The sequence below is a fragment of the Gossypium raimondii genome, chromosome 5 (genome assembly GCF_025698545.1).
Source record: "Gossypium raimondii isolate GPD5lz chromosome 5, ASM2569854v1, whole genome shotgun sequence".
Taxonomy (NCBI): Eukaryota; Viridiplantae; Streptophyta; class Magnoliopsida; order Malvales; family Malvaceae; genus Gossypium; species Gossypium raimondii.
Window position 1 is genome coordinate 21,624,768 of NC_068569.1, and position 19,309 is coordinate 21,644,076.

At 31.2% G+C, this 19,309-nt stretch overlaps 1 protein-coding gene and 2 pseudogenes across 1 annotated transcript; 1 reads left to right on the forward strand and 2 right to left on the reverse strand.

Moving 5' to 3' along the window:
- Positions 1-928: 928 nt before the first annotated feature.
- LOC105769889 (peroxidase 15-like) lies at positions 929-2,197 on the reverse strand (annotated as a pseudogene).
- Positions 2,198-7,703: 5,506 nt separating this feature from the next.
- LOC128041214 (probable dolichyl-diphosphooligosaccharide--protein glycosyltransferase subunit 3B) lies at positions 7,704-17,318 on the reverse strand (annotated as a pseudogene).
- A 122-nt stretch (positions 17,319-17,440) lies between these two features.
- On the forward strand, positions 17,441-19,000 carry LOC105770821 (uncharacterized oxidoreductase At4g09670). Its single transcript, XM_012592175.2, has 2 exons — positions 17,441-18,020; positions 18,185-19,000. The coding sequence occupies exons 1-2, from the start codon at positions 17,559-17,561 to the stop codon at positions 18,803-18,805; spliced, it is 1,083 nt and encodes a 360-aa protein (XP_012447629.1). The 5' UTR covers positions 17,441-17,558; the 3' UTR covers positions 18,806-19,000.
- Positions 19,001-19,309: the final 309 nt, after the last annotated feature.

A 19,309-nucleotide genomic window follows, 5' to 3' on the forward strand; every position in this document is an offset into this window, starting at 1 on the left:
TATAATATGATTATGACATGAACAAAAAATATGAATGTAACATGAATATGCATTCGCCCTCTTTTTTCACCTCCTTTCCTTCATAATAATGATAACAATAATAACCTATTTAAAAATAAAGCATGTGGTAAAGCCGATAAAATTAATAATATCTTCCGTAAAATTCATGGTGTTGATCGGGTGAATTGGTAAAATTTGAAGGAGGTACTATAGGCATTACCCTAAATTTGGAATCAAAATAAAATAAAACAGTTTCTAATCTTCGTTAAAAATTACTTATGTCTGTTTTAAATAGCAAACTCTTCTATTTTTAAATTGAATTTAAACTTCAGAAATTTCTAATGATTAAAAAAATGCTTCGGAAAATATAATCGATTCTATTATCCAGGGGTGAAAGAAAACCTTATAAAGAAATTAATCAACAACTGGATTATAGATAAAATGGTAGTGTTTATGAATAAACTATCTTTTAATTGTTTTATTTATATATTTTATATAAAAGAGGAAACATCACTATATTAACATTCAATCCTTTATTAAAAAAATATATACTATAAATTTATAAATGACTCTTAGTCTTCATAAAAAATATTAAATAAAATTATTTGTTAAATAATATCATTTAAAAGTTATCTTACATGTCAAAATGATAAAAGTTTCACATAAGCATTCAAGCCGGCATTTCTTAAATGAAAAGTGTATATATCTTGATCATTTCTTCCGCAAGTATATTTAAACAGAATTTAATCACTCTTAAAATTAAAAAAATAAAATAAGTACTTCTTGGCAAGACTTCAACTTTGATGATAGAAAAGGGGCAGCAAAACTTTCCATTGCCCTTATTACACAAAACAATTGACGAAATATTTGGGAAATATTAAGTCATTATACCCTTAATATATAACTTGTATACTTCAACCGAATCCTTCTAGTTGATCCTTCTGCAGTTCGTCCTGATCTCTCCATTGCTTCCTGTCAATGGGCTTATGTTTCCCATAGTGATCATGGATTGAACAAAGGCGTCGAAGAAGTCGCGTTGGCTACCGGCAAACCTGTTGACAATGGCCACCGTGCTTGTGTTGGTGGTCGAGAACAATGACTGATCAGTTTGGAGAAGGCCGCGGTTGTTCTGTAGGTTTGTGTAGTAGTTGTTGTCAAAGTCATCAGCAGTTGATGAATCAAGATTTGCCAAGGCATTACCGTTCCCTCCTTGGGGACATATTTGTGCAAGTACGTCGGAAAACATAGGGTCCAAAGTCGGATCCGTGCCGATACGACGGCTGAAAGTTTGGCATTGAGCACGGCCAAATGAATGTGCCTGAGAATAATTAGCAAGCATGTTTATTATAACTATAAACAAAATGGTGTGATCTAGTTGCATACGTACAAATAATGTTGGTGACAAAAGCAAATCCTTAAATTACCTGATAATGCAACCAGATCGGTAGAATCATCTAGTCCAACATCTCTAAATTTTCTTTGCAACACGCTGAAATTAATCGTCAAAAGGAGATGGGATTGCTGATGTTCCATCTTGGTTAGCCGTCCTACTGTCTCGTCTTCCAAGGGGCACTTGCCATGTTGGACCACCAGCCTTTCAAGTTCGAAATTGGAATTAATCATTACAAGTATTAAATTAAATGATTAATATAATAACTAATTAATTAACAAGAATGTATACATATATATTGTACCAATGAAACTCCAATTTGGGATCCGAGTGCCAAAATATCAGCACAGGATACAAGACCAGGGCAGGCATTCTCTAAAGCCGTTTTGATGTCATCAACAATGTCAACATCAATCATCTGGTTGGGGGTTGCATCCTTTTCACTATGCCTTTTGCAGCATCATTATCCAGCAAAAGTGATCCATCACAACCCTGCTCAAACAAAAATTGTTACCAATTGATAAAAATAAGTGAGTCTGAAAAAAGAAAAAGAAAAAGAAAGGGTCAAAAAGTGGATGCATGAAAAACATTTACATCGACCATGCAGTCGTGAAAGTGAGCTCGAATAAGTGTGGCACCGATTCGGATGTCACTTTGGACAGCCTGCTGAAGCACCCCACCAACAATGGTGGTCAAGTTAGGGCATGTGTTACCATAAAATGTGGGGATAAGCTGCTGAGCCTTGGATCCACCAAGGATCATCCCAGCTAGGACGACAAAAGTGGTGGTCATTCGGAATGAAGGCATCATTCGACTGCTGATAAAGCTGAAATTCTATATTGTATTATTTGTGAGTGAGAGATACCATGTTACGTTGTAGACCTGTCCACGGGTATGGGAAGGTTCGGGTAAAAATATAGGCCCGAAATATGGGCTTGGACAAAAATTAAGGCCCGTTTAGAAAACGGGCCGGGCCTCGGGCAAATTTTTTTTGGCTTGGGCCCGGCCCGAAAATATATTAAATATATATATTTTAAATATAATAGTTTTTTATTTAAGTTTCATTTACTTTCATTTCCTTATTGGCCAACTAATTTATCCAACTAATAGTTTTTATTTTAAGTTTCATTTACTTTCATTTCCTTATTTTTAAATTATAATAGTTTTTTATTTTAAGTTTTTTTATTTGTCCAACTAATTTATGTATAAATAAGAAATAGAACAGATTTGCTTATTGGCCAGGAAATATCAAAATAGAAATAGAAATGGAATAAATAAATCCATGTATTATATGAGTTTAATAATACATAACTCCAGTTAAAAGAAAGAGACCCACTCAACTTACTAACAATTAATACAATCAAGTTTGTTACAAAAAAAACATCAAGTTTGTTTTACTAATCAAATGTTAGATTTTGTTACAACAATTAATACAAAATAATAATAAAACATCAAGTTTATTTTACTAATCAAATGTTATATTTTGTTACAACAATTAATACAATTAACAACTAATACAATTAATAATTTGATAATTTTACTAATCAAATGTTAGATTTTGTTACAACAATTAATACAATTAACAAGTAATAATTTGATAATTTTACTAACAATTAATTTTAATAACAATTAGTTTTAATTTTATTAAAAAAAATAATTTTAATTTTAATTAAAAATGGGCCGAGCCAGGCCGGGCTCGGGCCCTATATTTTTTCTCCGGACCGGGTCCCTTTTTATAGAGATATTAATTCTGTCAAATTTAGTCCTTATACCATGAGTAAGTTATAGGTTTAGTTCTCGTGCCCTAATTTGATCAATTTTAGTTTCTGCACTTTTTGAATTTTAAAATTTTAGTTTTGAACTAAATGGTAATAATTAAATTTGATAGGTCAAATGTTGTTATTAGTCTCACACTACGTTTAAGTTGTGGATCTAATCTTTATTTTCTAATTTTCTAATTTTTAGTCTTATACTTATATCAAATTTTGAAATTTTGAATCTTGACGTAAACCGTAACTTTAAATCTATTAACTAAAATAATACGACTTTGAAATAGTAAGTTAATATGACATTAAACATGTAATAATATGTTTGTTGCATGATATTTTGCAAATAATATAATTTAATGGCTGCTTTTGGATTAAGACTAAAATTTCAAAATTTAAAAACTACATAGATTAAAAATATGATCAAACTAAAATATAAAGTCTAAACATGCAATTAGGGGTGAGGGTTTGATCGAATCGAATGAAAAAATTTTGAGTTAATCAAGTTGACGAGTCCTATTTTATTATCTTAACTCGATTTGAATTTTTTTTGAATCGAGTCGAGTGAAATGAAATTTGAGTCGAGTCGAATCGAATCGAGTGAAACTGTTCGAGTTAAATTAAAAAATTAAACATGTCAAATTAAAATTTTGGTATAGTATAATTAATTCCATGTTATAGCACATAAATTTGAAACCATATATATTTGAAAAATTTTTCAAAGCAAAATAAAAAAAACTTGAATAATTAATTAACTTATATAGGCCCAAAATTATTAATTTTAAAAAATTCTTTATATATTCTTTAATTTTTATAATATTTTTAAAAATATAAATTTTAGAATTTTATAAAAATTTGAATTTTAAAATTATTTTGAACTTTTGTTTTGTAATTTTTGTTGAGAGAGAGACCAATTTGCTCATTTTCAAAATTGACAGGGATCAAATGAATATTTACACTAATAAATTATTCGAGTTGACTCGAATAACTCAATTCAATTAACTCAAAATTCGATTTTTTTAATCGAATTGAATTTTAAGGTGCTAAGAGTAAAAGTACCACTAATAAAATTAGAGGTAATAGTTAGACTTTTGTTTGATGCAACTTGGCAGGTGACTGTATCATAGCTGGAGGGCTGATGTGCTAAACACATGAACTTTCTATGCTTACTTTTCTTTAAGCAGAAATTTTCTTCACAATATTGCTCAAGAGGATCTAATATTCGACACTTCTCAATTAATGCTGATTGCCCTACACCTTACTTTCTAAGAGCAATAGACTTGAACATTTCTCACTTTTACAAATTCTTCTTATTAAATCTGAAAATTTGGCATGTATATTAATTTTATAGAATATGGTTGATTAGTTATTTAGCTCGTTTCAGTAAATACCTTAAGAAATAAAAAAAATTATATTTTATATTTGAAAATGTTAAATATATTAAATGATAATCCTTGAGTTTTTATTACTAAGATTGCTAATGAAATTTCTTTGCTATTTAAATGATGAAAATAGAAAAAGAAGAAGGGAGACATATAAGGACCTTAATACATTAATTGCTACACATTTGAAATTAAGCATTGATATATTTAAAAGTGGAAAACATGATCTTCAAACCTTGAACCTCATTCTTCCCATCAAATAGTAACGACTGTGTTTATAATGATATCTTTTTAAAGATATTTCAAATCTATTTCTTCCGCAAAGATAGATCATAAACATCAAGACTTGGAACCAGTGTGAAGTACGCACCTGACTTTAGATATGTTCACCATTTAAGAAATTGATGAATTTAAGAAAAGAATCATCAGTAAATATATTACAAAATTCTCGATAACTATATGGTAATCAACCTAAAATATTCTCTCTCAAATCAATTTATTCTAAACATTATATTATTATATCTTGAATGAATTCAAAAGAAATTTTGATGCTTTGTGGATTCCAAATAAGATAACAGTTATAATCTAAATAGTCGTATTTAAAAATAAAAATATTAGTCTACTTCCACATATCGCAACATGATATACTATTCATATTGCTACCCAACCATGTGGGCTTCGTCAAAGACATTTATTATCACCGTGCTATGTCAAAACAGCTTTTAAAAGTAGAGGCAGTTTAGGAAATTCAAGGCATAAGGATCGGAAAGATTTGTCCAACAATCTCCCATCTCTTATTCATAGATGATAGTTTTCTATTTTTTAATGCCAATGTACACTCAGCTAGAGCTATCAAGAAGATTATAAAGAGGTATTGTGTGTTGTGTGGCCTTTTGATCAACATCAATAAGGCCTCCTCTGATTTGGCTTTTAATGTCAGTGAGGTGCAGTTGGAGTAAATAACTGCTACCAACCTCACTGCTATGCTGTTTAGTTTAGCATGACAGTTTAGTGAAAATGCATTTCCACCATGACGATATCTTGAAAATCATTGAAGATTTCAACAAAGAATTAAAATTCATCAAGAGGCGGTTGGTATTTTTAATGAGACAAAATACCCATACTTTTATTTATTATTTTACCATTTTATCCTTGAAAGTTAAACTAATTTCTTTCCCAATCTTATTTTTTTCAGATTTGGCGGTAGAATTCTGCTGAAAAATTAAAAAATTAATTTAATTTTTTCCAGAATATTTAACTATAAAAATTAAAAATAACTATCATTTTATCTATTAAATAATTTAAATTGATTATATAATTTATTAAAATACTTATAATAAAATACTGGAAGATACATTTAATATTTTATTAAATTAATTTATAAATTCACATATTTTAATAATTTTATAAAAGTAAAATAATTTAAAAACTTCTATTATATATCAATTCTAATTTGATGTCCTTAATAGTCATTTTTTATTCTCACCTCACCGCTACAACTGCATTTGAATCCAAACACACACTCCACCATTGTTTCTAATTTCACTGCTACAGTATCCAATCTCACCGGCTACAGTAACTAATCTCACCGCCACCGCTGTTTTTAACCTCACCGAAGGTAAACACACTGCCCATCCAAACTAAGCCTAAATATGAATTCAATGGCGACAAGCAGGCGGCCTTAAAAAAATTGGGAATTTTATTTTTTTTTACCCTTTAAAATGTATAAAACTATAACATAGTAATGACGAAATTGTATTTTAGCCTCCTAAAAATGATAAGATTTTAATTTAGTCATTTAAAAATATATTAGCTAATAAAATTATGAAATTACATTTTAACTGTTATCAAAATTTATAACTTAATTTCACCCTAATTTTTTTTAGTTTCACCCTAATTTGAATTGTTACTAAGCCCTATAGGACGGAGTAACAAAAACATTGGATTTCAAGTTTTTTGGGAATGATAAAAGTAGACAATTCAAGGAGATATCTAGGCATTCAAGATGTTTTCGAGATAAGCAAAGTTTCTTCCAACCATTGATTGAAAAATTACAAAATAAACATGCTATTTGGAATTCAAAATGCTTATCACCGAGTGGAAGAAACACTACTAAAGTTTGTTCTTGCATAAATTATGTATTGTTTAGCTTCAGGACTCCAAAACATGTCTTGGATAAAATTGATCAAATTATTCGGAACTTTTGGTGGGGCGAGGACCGTAATAAAAGAAAATTACACATGTAGTTGGGATATGTTATTGCTCCCTGGGAGAAGGGTAAGCTTAGAATCGGATGAGCTGATTTGTTGAAAGAGGCCCTCCTATGTAAGCAAGTTTGGCGGGTGAGTAAAAAGTGCTAACATTATAAAATAATATAATATATATCATTTTAGGGTAAAAAATGTTAGGTACTTATAATGATAAGGGGGCGGATGAGTAATATACTCTTAGTAGAACCATAATATAAATATGTTAGAGTGTTAAAATTACAAAAACACTTTTGATGGGATCTATCTATATGAGTATGAATTGTGATCGTTTTTAGGAGCTTAAGGGTTTGGCTCTAATAACACTCATGAAAAGAAGTTATAGACACGACTATAATAGTGTCTCTAAATACTATGCATTGGCTGGCGTTGAAATTGTTACATGAGATGTGTTTGATCGATTAATCAAATGAGATCGTTACCATGCAATTTCGATTAACTTCAACATATTTTCACTATGTGAATGTTCAATCGTAAGACACATTCATTTATGCAATTGATTTTTAAGATTATCGAAGTCTTAGAACATTTTCAAAATATATATAGTGCTCTAACAGTTGCAAACGAAATGTTATAAGTAACTAAAAGTTATAGCACTTGGTTACTAATCAAGAGTTGTAACTATTTAAAAGTGACGAGTTATGTCTCTTATTACTAAAAGTTATGTTACTTGATTATTAACAAAACACATTATAAATTTTTTAACAAAATGGACATTATATTTAAAAAAATCTTGGTGGAAACATGAAAGACATGATAAAAAGATCCATTTCAAACAGAATGTTAATTGTGCTGCCACGTGTGTATTTATTTTTACACATAATTAAATTAATTTCTCAAAAAAATTAAATTAATTTCCCTGAGATGTTGAAGAAATAATGAATATGGCATCAAAAAACTAAATTCTGGGATTGTGAAACGGGGTTACGTAAGCAAAGATCTTTTTGGTGGCAAAAGGGGACCAAATAAACAAAAACCAAACCATTAGAATTATTTGCTTCTTCAAAATGATGGGTGGATGATGGATGAGACCCACTATAACACCTTATACTTAACCCGATTGTCGGGTCCGAGCTACGAGATGCCATGTTTGTTGCTGGAGCAACTACGATTTCAATTGCACTTAAATTTGACAATTTATACATACTATTAAGTTCATTACATCATTACAACATGCTATATAATCAATTCCAAGGTTAAGTTGAGCTTACGAAAACTCTTTCAATAAGCCGAGGTTAGTTGAGGACTAACTTGTAAAATTTTAAAACTATTGGGTTGACGTTGCAACTTTGGGGTTCCAAGTCATGATGCCACTCATTGTCCATTCCTCGTCATGAAGTTAAGGACCCGACGTCACGACGTGACTGACTATTTTCATAAGGTCCATATGGTACTAATTCACAGCACCTAAAATAGTTAATAAGGTACCAATGATCCAATTACATATCATTACATATTCAAGATCATAATTCCATACCATTTTCATCATCAATTCATATTACAAATCATTAAACAAGTTATAACATGCTTGTTTCTATTATATTCAATTCAGTCTAATTCTCGACATTCAATATCATCATGTATAAACAAAATCATGCGATAGTATTACACTTAACTCAATAGATATATTTGCAAAAATCACATGTATGTATATATGCTTATGGATATTGTAACGCCCCTAACCCGAATCCGTCGCTGGAACAGGGTTACGGAGCATTACCGGAGTGTACAAATTAATTATCAAACATTTCATTGCATCTAGCATTCATATTTGAAACCAATCAAAATCATACATATTGTCCCTTAAACGAGCCCTCGAGGCCCAAATATACGCATTAGAAACACATAGGGACTAAGTCGAAAGCTCAGAATTTTTTTTCGAAAATATTTAAAGTTTCCAACATTACAGGAGTCACACGGCTGTGTTTCAGCTCGTGCCCGTGGCCGTGTGAGTATACTGACTTGGGTCACACGGTCAAGTCACACGCCTGTGTGCTAGGCCATGTGAGCATTCTGTTTTGTGCAAATTTAAGATACAGGGGACACATGGCCGTGTCATCTGGCCGTGTGTCACACACGGTTAAGACACACGCCCGTGTGGATGAAAATAAGTCATTTTACAAGCCATATTTCTCACCCAATTTAGTGTCTATCTACAATCAACATTACACATATCAATAAGGCATAATTAGACATTCAAAACAAGCCAAAATAAGTGGCTAAACTCAACACGCTACATATAAGCCATCATTAAACAAAATACCTATACATGCCATTATAACCAAAATCAAAGCATTCGAAAATACCGATAGAACCGATGGATAGTGTGATATATCTCCGACAAGCTTCCAACCCAATCAAGCTTCAGATAATTTGAAAAGTAGAAGAAAACAAATACATAAACAATGAATGCTTAGTAAGCTCATATAAACTTTAATCATAATACTTCCTTTTCAACTATGAAATTTATACTTATCAAGAATAATCTAATATTGCTACCACAATACTCATGAAGTTATATTTAACAACTCACTAAGTGAATAAATCTATAGTATCACTTATACATAATATTCCTACAATAGTAGGATTTTAAACAACTTTAACTCTTCCAAAATTTCTTTATTTTCATTTGTGTTTCTTTACTTTCCACACTCATTCCATATGCATAACACACCAGTCATAAGCATATCATTCAACCATATATACAAGCTAATGCATTTAAACATAGACCTTCTTCAAATTAATCACACGATAACTCATTTTATAAGAAATTGCATAACTTAAAACTTACTACTCTTTCATGAGCACAAGTATATTTTCATTTGTGCACTTATCCTTTCAACACATCATATAATAAACATATTACCATTTAATCAGTAACTTGGCACTTGTCTAAGCGTCAACAACAACACTTGTTAGCATACTTGGACGTATTTCATATAAATTCAATATTGATAAACTTATTTTATCAACATATCACACTTGAGTTTATAACTCATCACAACTTACATAATTTCCATGTATCAGCATATCAAGATATTGATGTATATACATATCATGACACATATCATTCTTTTATTGTTTCTTCATATGCATATATCATCCAAAAACAACTCCTATTATTTTACAATTCGAAGAACGACTTACGGATATGAGTACATCATTTTCAGAAGCCCGAAGGCTGAACAGAAGCTCATGAGAGCTAAACACAAAGTAAACACGAAAGTTCGCAACAAATGCTAAACCTTGGTTTACTTGGGTAATTTGCCGTCAATTCATCCTTTACATTTTCTGTCAGTTCATCATTTACATTCGTAGTGCCATAACTCAGTTATGGTCTTATCATTAGAATGTCATAGCCTAGCTATGGTCTTATATATAAATACTGCGATGGTCCAACCATGGTCTTACGTTCATAGTGCCATAACCCAATTATGGTATTATCCGTCAATTCATCCTTTGCCACAAAACGATTGTACTCAATCCCGTGTTCCACTTGTTTTGAACATTTAATTCAATTTCATAATTTAACAATAATTTTGTTTTTAGTAATAGATATGAATAAATACATAATACCATTCATCAATTTAATAAATAAACATTAAATTTTAACCATACAAACTTACGAATTGAATTGTAATAATTGCAAGAGTTTAGAGACTATTCCACTATTTTTCCTTTTTCACGAGTATCTATGAAATCTTGATCTAAAATATAAAATTACTCATTCATTAGCATATATTTCAGTTCCAATTCATTTCACTATTTATACCCTTCAATTTTTTGAATTTACATAATTACCCCAACTTTTACAAATTTTACAGTTTAGTCCATTAACAAATTAATTTATCAAATCAACTAATTTTCCTCAATTAATAATTTGTCTAAATATTCTAGGCTATCAAACAACCCTTAATAAAATAGAAATTTAATACCAAACCCTAATATTTTAACCATTTTCATAATTTGATCCTAACATCAATATTTAATAAAATCACGTTATAATATCATCATACAACAAAATTAAAGCTCTAAACCCACTTGATATTAATAATTTCTTTCAATGTATTAATTTAGACAATAAAACAATTCATTTCATGCAATTTGGTCATTTTTGACGTTTTACAAAATTACCCTTAAAATTATACTTTTATTCAATTTAGTCTCGAGCCTAAAACATGCAAATTAGCCATTTTAATGAATACCCATGCTAGTTGAATATTCATATATTTTCCTCCTCCTCTTCTCAATTCTACATCCTTAATGTATATAACATGCTTATATGTAATATTATCTATAATTCTACTATTTACTTATGTTCATATCAAAGCTATCCACTTGAGTCATAGTCAATAAATTATTTATATCTTGAGCTACAGAATTATAAATTAAGATTCGCTTGATTTTTTTCAAACTAGACTCAAATATGTTTCTACCATAAAATTTTCATCATTTATAGTTTAGCCAATAAGTACAGTAAAATCTTCAAATTTATCCCTATTCTGCTGTTTGACAGCTTTGACCTTTGCTTACTAAAAATTAATTATCTCTTAGTACGGGGTTTGGATGATGTTTCCGTTTGTTTCTCTCGAAAATAGACTCATAAATAATTTAAAAATATAAATTTAAACCCATAATTATTTTTTTTACAATTTTTGATGATTTTCCAAAGTCAGAACAGGGGAACTCGAAATCAATCTGACCCTGTCTCACAAAAATTCATATATCTCATAATATGAAATTCTTTTGCTTACACCGTTTCTTCTATGTAAAACAAGACTCAATAGAATTTAATTTATTACTTTAATTAACCTCTAATTCAAGTTATACAATTTTTGGTGGATTTTCAAATTCAGACTACTGCTGCTGTCAAAAACTGTTTTAGTGTAAAATATTGATAACCAAATTTATAACACCCTCCTTTCCTTTCTCTACAATATTTCCCATCACTTCCTCTTTTTTCCCTTCACTAACATATCAAGAACATAGAACCTTATATAATAAAACTCTACTTTAACACCATTTTCATACTTTTTCAATATATTGAAATCTTGATGTTCTTACCTTGACCTATTGATTTCAATCTTTAACTTGATTTTCTCTCTCCTCCAGCTTCTATTTCTTGAATCTAACTTGATATTCTAGCTCCCCATTGTCTCCTTATTATTTTTCTCTTTTGGTAGCTATGAAAATTCTTTTGATTTCTAAGTGAAAATGGTGAATTTTTCATAAAATGACCAAATTGTAGAAAAAGAAAAATTTCTTTCTCACATGGGTGCATGGAAATATGATGAAAATTCATCATCTTTCTTTCCTTTTATACTAAATAAAATAATAAAATGATAATAAAATATCTCATTAAAATATTAATAAAATCATATTTATCTAATTAAATAATTATAAAATGTCATCAAAATATCTTTAATATCATCATTCCCTTCTAGAGTTCTCTCTCTTTCTAATTGACCATTTTTCCCTTTATGATCTTTTAAAATTCTATCCTTGAGTCATCACTTAATTTGGTAAAATTGCAATTTAGTCCCTCATAATTCTTCACCTATTCAATTTGGTCCTAATTCATCCATTTTCCTTAGTTTCTAGATCATTCTACCCTTAAAATATTTGCACTATTGGTCTTTCAACTTTTTTATACTTACACTTTAACCCTTAATTTTTGAGTATTTACTCTTGGGCAACAAAACTTTTCTCACTTTTGCGATTTAATCCTTTCTTGAATTAATATGTCATAATATACTTCCCAATGTTGACATAACTCAAAATTTCCATTTTTGTCACTTTATTTCCTTATTTTACTATATCAAGAATACTATTTTACTTTCTTACTGTAGTAATTTTCGGGGTATTACAGATATATATATATTTATGTATTGAACTCGAATCATAAAAGTATAAACCAAATGTTCTGCTACTCATTTAAAACTCTCGCCTTTCCCTTCTCTCGTGATGGCCCGACGTCGTCTTTAGCTATATTCGATAATTCAATAATAAAAAATCAGGTTACATCCAATTCATATTCAAATACATAGCCAGTCATATTTCACATTTTATTCAATTTAGCCCCTATATCTGGGATACTCGTATTTTTCAATGTCTAACATCGAATCAAAATTTGATTTCATATTCTTTAATTAGGAACCTTATGCTTTCTATCTATAGCATAATTTCATGATAATTTTCAATTTATTAAATTTAAACCCTAATCAAAGTTAACTAACAAGTTCAATTTACTTTTTAATTTAGTCCTTATCATAATCTAAGCTTACTAACTATCAAATTCTTCAAGTTTAAGCTTAATTCATGAATTTCTCTCTAATGAAAACTTGCTTAAAACTTGAAAATTGAACGAGTTGATACATGGGCTAGCTAATTCAAGTTCCCATGATCATAAATATATAAAAATTTCAAGAAAATAGCTTAGTTACCTTGTTCAATTGGTTGGTTGAATGCTTGGACTAAACTTAAGATTTTTCTTTCTTTTCTTCAAAGCTAGACGATGGAATGAAAAAGATGAGAATGTTTTCGTCTTTCATTCCACTAACTAGCATATATATTAATTAATGTTTAATTAACCTTGTTTAATTAATTAATTTAACCATTATTATACATAATTTAATTCTTAATTAAACTAAGTGGAATCCACCAAAACCACTCATTATTCATGTTACTCAATGGTTAAATAATCATTTTGGTCCTTTGGATAATTGCTATCTAGGTCCTCAAGCATTTTTTAGATTAAAACTCAATAGCGGTTGAACTTCTACAATTTAGTTCATGAGCTTTAATTAACTATTTTCTCGATTAAATTACTTAACCAAACTTTAACATATTTTCTTAATAACTTCATTAATCTTTATATTTCATCCTTACAGAATCAATTTATGGAAATAAGGTTCTAAAACTGCATTTTCTGACACTATTGAAATTCGGGTCGTTACACCCACGGTGAGTTGAGTCTTAGCCTTGATGAACTTAATGAGTGACTCGATCAGTCTAGTGAAACTGCCATGGTCCATTTGTTCCAAGTTGTCTTTAAGGGATTCTGCTTCGAGGCTGACGAGGCAGATGTTGGGAAGGGAATTGACGCCGAAGAGTTTGAATGAGGATTGGGATTCGCGAAACTTGAAGTCGTAGAACAACAGCTTGGTGTTAGAGCCGTTGTGGTTGGCAATGAAAGAAAAGGTGACGAGGGCGAAGTCCTGACTGAGCTCACGGAGGCTGAGGTTGGCTTTTTCATGGAGTTGGATGGTGTCAAAGAAGATGAGGTAGGAGTAAGGGTGTAACACCTCTCACCCAACCTGATTGTTAGATTTGAGCTACGGGATGCTATAGTCATTGTCAAAGCAATTACAGTTAGCCAGTCAACATACATGCATTTATACATGTTATCGAGTGTTAATCATATCCAAAATATGATAATCAATCATTTCTAGGTCTTAATCGAGATTACAAAAGCTCTTTTGTTGACTTGAGCACGAAATAGGACCAAATTATGAAGTTTTAAAAATTTAGAGTCGATGTTGTGACACCATCAATTCCACGTCGGGATATTACCAAAATAGTATGTCATGTCACAATTTCAGGCTACTTGACGTCATGATGTTAGTTACTATCATTCAGCGTTACGACGACGAAGAGTGATCGTCAGGATGAGGACTCTATTTTTTGTAAAAATGAACCATTTGGTACCAATTTTAATGCTTCCAACCATACCTAACATTTTATACATCAAATACCAAATCCAATTGGTCCAAAACATACCCAAAAACCATACCAAAGAAGTTTAAACATTCAACTTAACTTCCTTACAAGATATTCAATTCAATTTCACCAATTAAGCTTAAGCATTTCATTTCCATGGCATACATCTCTATCAATTATCCAAATACCTAACATTTACCTATACCAAACCATTCTAAAACATGCCAATTTATATGCCATACATACCTTAAACATAATAGTAAAAGTATATCCATTCAGTTTAATATACATCACAAATGTCAAATTATGCATTTTTAAACTATTTGCAAAACCAACAACTAGATCACATCTATATACCAAGTTTAATATGTTACTCACATCATAAAGACTTATATACATCAAGACACCTATATACATGCCACAACCCTAGGTTCTAAAACGATCAAACATCTATCGATTCAATGATAGGACAGCATGAGCTTCGAACGATCTAGCTTGATGCATTCCGCAAGGTGACAATCTACAAGGAAAATGGAAAATAAAAGGGGTAAGCATATACGATGCTTAGTAAATTCATAGGTATTAAGCAACAACTTACCTTAACTTCCAATTAAACACAATAAGCTACTAAGCTTGACATAATTTGGTTAGAGATGACAATTTATAACATCAACAAGGTGAGTTTAAAAATATAATCAAACCATGTAATATCACAAGTATTTAAAATGTCATTTCGTGTCATAACAAGTAACAAACTCAATTCTCATTCAATCCAAAAGTAGTGTAATCATACACACACATATATATTAAGGATTTGCACTTAAATCATTCAATAATATTTCATTTGAACATCGAGCTTAATTCATCTCATTTCAATTTCTTGTTTCATTTAGCACGTTTCGTCCGATGAACCCTAGCAAACGGACTCGGATACACAGATATCTCCGATACACCAGTTGCTCGTTTAAACTAAGTATACTCGTGTCAGGTTACTAGTCCAGGCTAAACCTTTATAACGACACATCCGTTTGTTGCCCAAGCTGAAAATATACTTGTCAATTTACTCATTCGGGCTAAACCTTTAAAACGAATTAGGTTACCAATTCAGGCTAAACCTGTGTCACATATATCTTTGAGTCCACAACAAATAATGGATCTCAGTAATCATCTGAAATCAATCTGTACAAGTGTGGACAAGGCCCTATTGGCATTCCAATCATATCCTAACATTTACTAAGTTCACCTGGGCACCTTTTAATACATTTATTTACAATTTAGTCCAACTCTCACCTTTTATGTCAATTTACCACAATCAATTCACAATCAAGCATAAATACACAAATAAAATACATAATAATTTAAGCACAATTATACCATATGAACTTACCTGAAAAAATAGCAAACAAGTCGAATCTTCAAGGACTATTTGACAATTTTTTACTTTCCCCTGATTATCCCCGATTTTATCCAATTCTGGATCTAAACAATTATTTTAGACATTTCGTCAATACCAAATATTTTTATATCATTCTATGATATGCATGAACCTATTTAATTCTAGTTTTTGAATGTTCCTTAGGTTTTACATTTTATTTAATTTAGCTTCTGAAATCGAAATAACAATGTCTTTCAATTTGAGCCTCGATTTTAAAACCGATCTCAATTACATCCTTTAGGGACCCTCTACTATATATTATTATTGAAATTTCATGTAAATTTCACATTTTATTCACTATGGTCCTTTTAAATAAAACTAATTATTAAACTTTACAATCTAGTCCTTTTTCACATCTAAGCTTAAAATCTATCAATTTAATATCAATTTCTTCAAGAAATCATCAATGAAAACTTTCAAAAATTTTAACAGATTTATAGATTAGTACATGAGCTAGGTAAATCAAGCTCCCATGACCTCAAAAACATAATAATTATAGGAGGAGTTACCTTACAATTAAGGACAGAATACTAAAGCTTCAAAAGGGTTTTTCTTTCTTTGGTTTTCCGGCAAGCAAAGATGAAAGGAAGAAGATGAAAAACTTTAATTAATTTTTGGCTCTTATACTTAGTTTATAACTTAATTAATTACTTAATTATCTTAATTAAAGTTAATTAACTAAATTTCATCATCATTAATTAAAATAAGTGGAATCTTCCATCATTTCCCTCTAACACATTATAATTTGGTTTAATTGTTATTCTGGACTTTTGACTAATTGCAATTTAAATCCTAAATCTTTGACCAATTAAAAGCTATAGCGATAAGACTTTTATAATTTAGTCCTTATATACTAGTTAAATAATTAATAGGCAAAATTGAAGGATCAAACATTAACAAAATTTTATACCAACTCAATAAAAATATTTATGGGATTCAGTTTATGAAAATGAGGTTCCGAAACTGACTTTTCTAACACCACTAAAAATCAGGTTATTATAAAACGTGAGAGGTTTGGGAGGACTTGATGAATTTTGAGATGGTTTGATTGTTTAAGTGGATAACACCCGATTCTTATTGCGATTGAAGGGTTAAAAGATCAAGTACTAGCTCCAATTCCAGTTCAGCTTTTGAAATTACAAGAGAGAAATGGAAATGAACGATAGTATGACGAGCTGAATATAAGAAATTGCCATTTTTTGGGAAATTAATTCAATGGCGTGTAAATATAAATTCACACGTGGTAGCACGGTCAGCATTCCATAGAGGTACAGTCAACATTTTGTTTGGTGTTTAATGGGGGAGTGAACAAAATACTCTAAGTTTCTAACCGCAGTGCTTAAATTGAAAAAAAAAAATAGTTTTAAAGTGACCAAAATAGAAAGGAAGTAATTTTAGAGAGGCTATGTGGGGAGTTTACCCAAAATATATCCATAGCAAAGTGTAAAATTATCTGTAAAACGTAAGTAAAAGATGGTGTCTTATCTGATTCATTTACGTGACTCTTCTGTCTGACTTCATCAAACAAAGCAAAGCAATAGTGTCCGTTCATCAATTATATCACTTATCTCCTCTTGTTACTCTCTTCCTCCCCCGACAATGACTCACACTTCAATCAGGTTTGGAATCATTGGCTGCGCCGACATAGCCCGCAAAGTCTCCCGAGCCATCCTACTTGCACCCAACGCCACTCTCTCTGCCGTCGCCAGCCGCTCCCTCCACAAAGCCGCCGATTTCGCCAAGCCCAATGGCTTCCCCCCTGAAGCCAAGATCTACGGCTCTTACGAATCCCTTTTGGACGATCCTGACATCGACGCCGTCTATATGCCCTTACCCACAACCCTTCACCTCAAGTGGGCTGTACTGATAGCTCAGAAGAAGAAGCATTTGCTAACGGAGAAGCCCGTGGCTCTCAATGTGGCAGAGTTTGATGAGATAGTAAGGGCTTGTGAGGAAAACGGAGTTCAGATTATGGATGGGACCATGTGGATGCATCATCCAAGGACCCACAAAATGAAGGAGTTTTTACAAGATAAGCAGCGCTTTGGTCAGCTTAAAACTGTAAACTTCTCTTTCATAACCTTCTTTTTTGTTATGCATTTACCATTTCTGTTCATAACTTAAGTTTACTCAGATTGACATCTAATTCCGTTTTGCTGCAATGTATGACTTATCTTATGATGATGGAATGACAATGTTATTTTAATAACCTTGGCCTTCCTCAGGTGAACAGCTGCTTCACATTCTTTACCGACCCCGATTTTCTCAAGAACGACATCCGTGTGAAGCCAGATCTCGACGCACTTGGTGCTCTCGGTGATGCGGGGTGGTACGGGATCAGGTCGATCCTGTGGGCAGCCGACTACGAGCTGCCCAAGACCGTAACAGCCTTGCAAGGAGCTGTTCTTAACGAAGCAGGGGTGATACTAGATTGTGGGGCTTCACTGCAGTGGGAGGATGGCAAAAAAGCAACCTTCCATTGCTCTTTCTTAACTAGTTTGACAATGAATATCACTGCTATAGGAACACACGGAACCTTGCACCTCACGGATTTCGTCATTCCTTACCAAGAGCAGGAGGCCTCTTATACTGCATCCGCGAAGCCCGGATTCAACGAACTCGTAACAGGATGGGAGCCGCTTCCGAGCGAGCATACGGTTACCGTCGATCTGCCCCAGGAAGTATGCATGGTGAGGGAGTTTGCTACCTTGGTTCAAAATATTAAAAAGAAGGGCGCGAAGCCGGATATGAAGTGGCCTACGATCAGCAGGAAGACACAATTGGTTTTGGATGCTGTCAAGGCATCCATTGAGAAAGGTTTTGAACCTGTTGAAATTGTCAATTAATGTGCTATAATCTATCATTTTTCAATTTTCTTGTATCATGAGACTGAGAGTTTTGCATCAAACGTGAACTTCATTCAGTGGGTAACTCCAAACTACTTTGGTTTGTGCAATAATAAACCAGAGGACAACCTCAGACTGTCAGGTTGGAATTATGGATTTTGATAATAAACTATTTAGAAATGTAGCTTAATTTTATGACTTTGTTCATGCTTCCAAATTAAAATTCTTCAAGTACTTTTAAATTCGATAAATTCATATTTTTATATATGCATTATATTGATTTTACAATTAATTTATACATTTTATTTTTACCATTTATATAAGAATGAAATTCAAATCTCAGTTTTCAAATCCATTTTCTCAAACCTAAGCTTAAAAACTTTCAAATCATTTACATTTTAACTCTGGTTAATTTATATAAAATATATTTAAATTACTTATTCATGTAATATAAAAAATAATTTAAATTAATCACTTTATAATCCCTTGTTATTTTATTATATT